The sequence below is a fragment of the Fonticula alba genome, assembly GCF_000388065.1.
Source record: "Fonticula alba strain ATCC 38817 unplaced genomic scaffold supercont2.5, whole genome shotgun sequence".
NCBI lineage: Eukaryota > Rotosphaerida > Fonticulaceae > Fonticula > Fonticula alba.
Window position 1 is genome coordinate 1,905,730 of NW_009242975.1, and position 5,725 is coordinate 1,911,454.

The 5,725-nt window shown below is 67.0% G+C and overlaps 3 protein-coding genes across 3 annotated transcripts in view; 1 reads left to right on the plus strand and 2 right to left on the minus strand.

Moving 5' to 3' along the window:
* H696_03580 (hypothetical protein) overlaps positions 1-949 on the minus strand; it is a gene marked incomplete at both ends in the record, with an annotated part of 3,156 nt that extends 2,207 nt beyond the window's left edge. The window contains one exon of the mRNA XM_009497450.1: positions 139-949. Within this exon, the coding sequence (XP_009495725.1) occupies positions 139-949 (811 nt within the window). The remainder of the gene's footprint in view (positions 1-138) is intronic.
* Positions 950-1,587: 638 nt separating this feature from the next.
* H696_03581 (hypothetical protein) lies at positions 1,588-2,641 on the plus strand. The gene is made up of 3 exons (XM_009497451.1): positions 1,588-1,904; positions 2,084-2,300; positions 2,416-2,641. Exons 1-3 carry the CDS (start codon positions 1,652-1,654, stop codon positions 2,519-2,521), a joined length of 576 nt encoding a protein of 191 aa, XP_009495726.1. The 5' UTR covers positions 1,588-1,651; the 3' UTR covers positions 2,522-2,641.
* A 655-nt stretch (positions 2,642-3,296) lies between these two features.
* On the minus strand, positions 3,297-5,725 carry H696_03582 (hypothetical protein; the record flags this gene model as incomplete). Its single annotated transcript, XM_009497452.1, has 5 exons — positions 5,655-5,725; positions 4,517-5,555; positions 4,073-4,311; positions 3,635-3,883; positions 3,297-3,491 (listed from the first exon to the last, which is right to left on the minus strand). Exons 2-5 carry the CDS (start codon positions 5,538-5,540, stop codon positions 3,297-3,299), a joined length of 1,707 nt encoding a protein of 568 aa, XP_009495727.1. The 5' UTR covers positions 5,541-5,555; positions 5,655-5,725.

Sequence of the window (5,725 nt, forward strand, 5' to 3'; positions counted from 1 at the left end):
GGGGGGGGCAGAGCTGTCGCCCGGCATGCCAATGTGTGCAAAGGGGTGCGCGCAAGAACAGGAGGAAGGCCGAAAGAGAGAGAGAGAGAGAGAGAGAGAGGTGGGATGTGGGGTCAGAGGCGCAACAGGAGGACGCACTCTTCGATGCAGGTCCGGGGGTCATGCCGAAGTTGGAGAAGGGCACAGACCCGCCACGGGGGGGCTTGCGGGCAGATGCCTCGACCCCGGGCGCCGGGGTGGCCGGGACCTCGGGGCCAAGATGCGGCGGGGTGGTCCGACGCTTGCCCGGCGTTTGGCTGGGCTTCTTTTCATCGGCCCCGGTGCCCGAGCTTGGCATGGGGAAGGGCGGCTCCATGGCGCCGGTCAAATAGGGCGGGTGGTAGGCGTCGATCGGCTGGGCAAAGGGATGGCCACCGGCCGGGGGGATGGCCGCCGGGACAACGCCACGGCCCTGTGCACTGGGGCCCCGGTGTGCGCGCAGCCCAAGCGAGTACGGATGGAGAGGCGCTTGCGGGGCGCGCTGCGTGTGGACCGACACCGCCGGACGCCCGGCCAAATCCTCCAGCGACAAACTACTGCCCGGGAGAAAGAGGCGCCCGGCGGCGCCGGACCCGGCGCCCGAGCGCAGGGGGCTCGAGCCGCCGGGGGACGGGGTGGCGGCAGCCGACACCAACGGCGTCGGCGGGGCCCCCTGCAAGGAGGACAGCGAGGGTGACGCGAGAATCGACTCCCCGGGACCGGGAGACGCCCCGGCCATGCGCCAGAAGGACGACCCACCGGGGGCCGGCCGGGGCGCCCGGTCAGTAGCCTGTCTCAGCAGGGCTGACGGGGGATTCGGCGAGAAGTGCCCATCCGCCAGGCCGGCCGAGGGTGGGAGGTTGGCCGCGCCGGCCGCAAAGCGGCTGACCCCCGGCCGACCGCCAGGTGATTGCAGCAGGGAGTCCGACATGCCGCCGGAGGGGGGAGGGGCAGGAGCAAGGGAGAGAATGTGGGGAGGGAAAGGGAGGGGGAGGAAGAGGGGGGAGGGAGCGAGGAGGAGGAGGAGGAGGAGGAGGAGGAGAGGGAGATAACGGGAGGCATGGCCAAGCGGGTCTCCGCGTCGCACCTTGGCCGAGCAACGAGAAAAAGGCCCAACCGTGCGGCGGTCATGGCCGGCCCATGTGTCGAGGATGGCGGTGGCAACGACCTCCCCCTGGCAGAAAGAGACAACAAAAGCCGGCCCGTGCATGGGGACGATCTTGGCCCGCGGACCGCCCCGCCCTGTTCTCCGCCTCTGCTGCTGTCTCTCCACCCCTGGAGGCGGTGGCAAGGCGCGCGTGTGCAAGTGCACCTCCGCTCAACCCCCGGACGGCCAACGGGGGCCAGGCACGGCCCAGACTAGCCAGGTGCCGACGCTATCTTCGTTGGCAGCGCGCTCCTTGGGCATTCGCCCCAGAGCCCGCGTGTTCCGGAGGTCACGACGCGCCATTCACACAGTGTCCCCGGTCCCTCGGCGTCCCTTTTCTGCGGGCAGGGCGATCTCCCCCGTGTGGCGGCGGCCGCGGCGGGGGGTTGGGCAAATAAGCACACACACACACACACGCACTCATCTCACCCCCCCAGGCACACCCATCATCTCTCTTCCTGCCCTGTTGCTGTGCCCCGCTGCCCGATGCTCCGCGCGCTCCGGCCTGCCTCCTCTCTTGTATCCCTCTCCCGTTGCTACACCACCCGGCCCTTCACTATGACTGCTCCCGCTGCCACTGCTGCCACCTCCTCTGCTACTGCCCCCTCCTCTGCTGATGGTGTGCCCGCCACCACTGCGGCCACCGTCACTGTCGATCCGGCACAGCAACTGGTCATGTACATCATCGTGCGCAATGACCTGCTCCAGCATCCCGGCTGGTCGACTGGCAGCCTGATTGGTGCGTCACGCGCCCCTGCCGGGGGGGGGGACCTTGTCTGCTTCGCTCCCCCCGCTTGTTCTCGCACACACACACACACACACACACACACACACACACACACACACACACGCACACGCCTGCCTCTCCTGACGAAAGATGCAATGACAAAATGAAAACGCCCCACTTGGCTCCCATAGCCCAGGGCAGCCACGCCGCTTCGGCGGCCGTCTGGGCCTTCCGCGACCACCCCGACACGGTGCGCTATGTCACCGGCGAGCCGGGCTGCGCCATGCTGCAGGCCTCCAACGGGGAGTCCTTCAATGGGTCCATGCGCAAGGTGGTCCTGGTGGCCAAGTCCGAGGAGAAGCTTCTTGGCGCGCGCGATGCGCTCACCGCCGCCGGGCTGGACCACATGTGCGTGTCTCGCGTGGTGCAATGCCCCATCGCTTGGCTGGGCCTCCTCCACTTTTCGTGCCCCCGCCCCCCTGCCCAGCTGCCCGTCTCTGACGCACGCCACTCGCACTCCCAGTGTCTGGACCGAGCTTCCGGAGGACCTGCCGACCGCCATCGCCACCCGGCCGTATCCGCGCGCCCAATTTGGCAACACTCTCCGGTCTTTGCCGCTGTTCCGTTGAGCGTCCCGGCACAGCCGGCCAGTGCCCGGTCGCGGCATGGCCGGGCCCATGTGCTCCTCTCTTCTCCTGCTCGCCATTCAACTCCGAGAAGGAGGGGCCAAATACACGAGCAGACACGTGTCCTCCTCCCTCTGTGGCTGGAACTGACGCGCACGCAGATGGGCAAATGCGGGATTTGGTGTTTTATTGTTTGCAGGGGGGGGGGAGAGAGGGGGGGCGGGGGGGAGAGCGGGGGAGGGGGAGTCCTGCAGAATGGAAAATGGGACACGTCGGCTCTCACAAGGCGTGTGCACAGGGCACTGGCTTCATCGGCAGAGGAGGAGCAAAGACCCCCTGTGTAAATCTCTCCCCGTTGGGGGGAGGGAGACGACCCAGCGATCGGCAGACATTGTGCACGGGCAGGGGGATGGAGAAAAGGCATGTGTGTGTGTGTGTGTGCGTATGAACAAGTACAAAGGAACGAAGTGCGTGCCCTGTGCGCGAGCATGGAGCGACAGCCCCACAGTGAGCTGGGAGGAGAGAGAAAGGGGCGAAGGAAGAGGGTGTGCCACATCCATACGCTGCTCACTCGGGGAAGGGGAGAAGGAAAGAGAGGGGAGGGGGGGAGAGAAGGGGAGGGGGAGAGAGAGAGAGAGAGAGACTTCGGGAAGGCGCCCACACAGGCACATGTGATTGCGCCTTCGCGAAGTTCCCTCCTCGGACACACACACGCGCACATGTGTGCGTGTATGCGTGCGTGAGTGATCCTCCATCCGTGACCACGTAGGTATCATCCTCAGTTGGAGGAGTAGGCGTTGATGCTGGTCAGGTTGGTGGCACCACCCATGGGGGCGCTAGCGCCAGCTGAGGAGGAGGGGACACCACCACCAGCGGTGTTGATGTTGACCTCGACAACGACCGCCTTGACGAAGCGGTTGGTCGTCGGATCGCTGTAGTCCACACCGAAGCGGAGGATATCGCCGGACTTGAGCTGCGGTGGACATGGTGGCGGATATGTTAGCAGGAGTGGAAGGGCAGAGGTGGATGTATGCATGTGTGTGTATGTGTGTGTGTGTGTGCGCGCGTGTGTGCATGCATGTGTGTGAGTATGTGGGTCCACCAGTGGAAATATACCTTGTGCATGGTGCTCTGCTTGGAAGGGTCTGACAGACGGTTGTCATTGAGGAAAGTACCACCACGGCTGGCGATGTCTCGGACAAAGATCTCGCCGTTCTGGTTGCTGATCTCGGCGTGGTCACGCGAGACCACCTGCGAGTCGAAGCCGATGAAGAAGGCATTGCCGCGGGTGTCGTCGGTGTAGCGCCCGATCTTGACGGGGCGCCCAGGCTGGAGCTCCTTCATCACCGAGGGGTAGGTAGAAAGCTGGGTGACGAGGTAGCCGAGGGAAGTGGGACGGCGAGAGAGGAGGGGGGAACGAAACAAAGAGAGAGAGAGAGATAGATAGATAGATACAGGTGCATGCAGATGGAGAAGGCAGAGTATGGGAAGTTAGATGGGCGGGACTCCGTTGAAAGGAAAGAAAGAAGCTCGGCGAAGCAGGAGAACACGCACCTTCGAGTGGAAGGTCACACGGATGGCACCGGAGGCAGGCGGACGCTGGGCACCAGCCGCACCCGGGGGGGTGGTCGTCGAGGCCGACAGGTTGAAGAGGGTGCTGTCGGCGGAGCCGCCAGCTGGGGGGCTGGCCGCGGCCGGCGCCCCTCCGGAGTTGAGGAAGGAGGACTGCACAAAGCCAGGGTTGCCAGGGCCGCCGTAGGTGGACACCGAGGCGGTGGGAGAAATGGCCGCACCTGAGAAGGGCACAAAGAGGGACAGGCGAACAGAGAGAGGAGCAAGGTCAGGGCGACGGGAGAAGGAAATGGCGAGAGCGGCGATCAAGTGTGTGTGCATGTGTGTGTGCATGTGTGTGTGTGTGTGTGTGTGTGCACGGTGGAGAGAGAGAGAGAGAGAGAGAGCAAGAAACAGCGCCAGAGGGAAGGGGGACTGGAGGCGTACCCGAGTAGGAGCGGATGCGCTCCTGCAGGGCAGAGCTCGGGCCGGAAGCAAGGGCAGCACCGGCAGCGGTGGCCGCGGCGGTGGGGCTGCCAGCACCAACGGCACCGGCAGCACCACCCATGGTGGAGTTCCGCCCGAGGCTCATGTAGCCGGAGGCACCAGGCCCACCGAAGGACCCGGCACCGGAGGGAGTGGTCCCGGAGGCGGTGGTCCCGCCGCCCATGGTGCCATAGGGGCCGCCCGGGCCACCCGGACCCATGGTGCCGTAGGGGTTTGGCCCGCCCATGGTGGAATAGGGGTTGGCGCCGGCGCCCATGGTGCCGTACGGGCCGCCCGGACCGCCCGGACCACCCATGGTGCCATAGGGATACATGCCGGCGCCGGCCATGCCGCCAGGGCCGCCCATGGTGCCATACGGACCGCCAGGGCCACCAGGAGCACCGCTCATGGTGCCGTACGGATGCATCCCGGCACCCATGGTGCCGTAGGGGTTCATCCCGGCACCCATGGTGCCATAGGGGTTCATCCCGGCACCCATGGTACCATAGGGCCCGGCGGGCGGGGGAATCCCAGCGCCAGCGGCCCCACCACCGGGAGCACCGGCCGCCGCCGCGGTGTTCATCGTGCCATACGGGCTGGACATGCCGCTGCCGGGAGTCAGAGCCCCGGGCGGGGGGATGCCAGGGGTGCCGGCACCGGCGGGGGCGCCCATGCCCCCCGGGCCAGGCAGCGAGCCATAGGCACTGGCATGCGCGGCCGGGAGGCCGCCCGTCGGGGGGAGGGCCTGCGGCAGGGCAGTCGGCGCGGGAGCCGGGGTGGCGGCGGCCGCCGCCGCCGTCGCGCCAGCCGGCGACGGAAGCATCGGGTTCCCCATGGACCCCGGCATGGAGGGATCGGACGGGCCGTTGGGCGGGGAAGTGCTCTTGGAAGAGTTCAGCGCCTCCAGAGACACTCGGCTAAGGGCCGGCGGCACCGGGACGGTGTTCTGCAGGATGAACGCGTCGATGTCCTCGAGAATCGACATGATGCCTCTCTTCTGCTGTGTACGCGGGCGGGCGGGGGACGGGGGGCGGAGGGCTGGAGGGTGAGCGAGGTGGTGGCCAGGCAGGCAGGTAGGCGGGGCACAAGGGGGACGCACAAACTCGCGCGGTGTCGGGCGAAAAGGGACAGGGAGACTGGCACACGGGCGAGCGGGCGGACCGGCGGGCG

What these genes read in the sequence shown, in the direction of transcription:
- H696_03581 (XM_009497451.1), top strand. Translation starts at nt 1,652, where the DNA reads ATGCTCCGCGCGCTCCGGCCTGCCTCCTCTCTTGTATCCCTCTCCCGT. An exon ending in GTCGACTGGCAGCCTGATTG is followed by an intron (nt 1,905 to 2,083) that starts GTGCGTCACGCG and finishes TGGCTCCCATAG; the next exon opens with CCCAGGGCAGCCACGCCGCT. An exon ending in GCCGCCGGGCTGGACCACAT is followed by an intron (nt 2,301 to 2,415) that starts GTGCGTGTCTCG and finishes TCGCACTCCCAG; the next exon opens with TGTCTGGACCGAGCTTCCGG.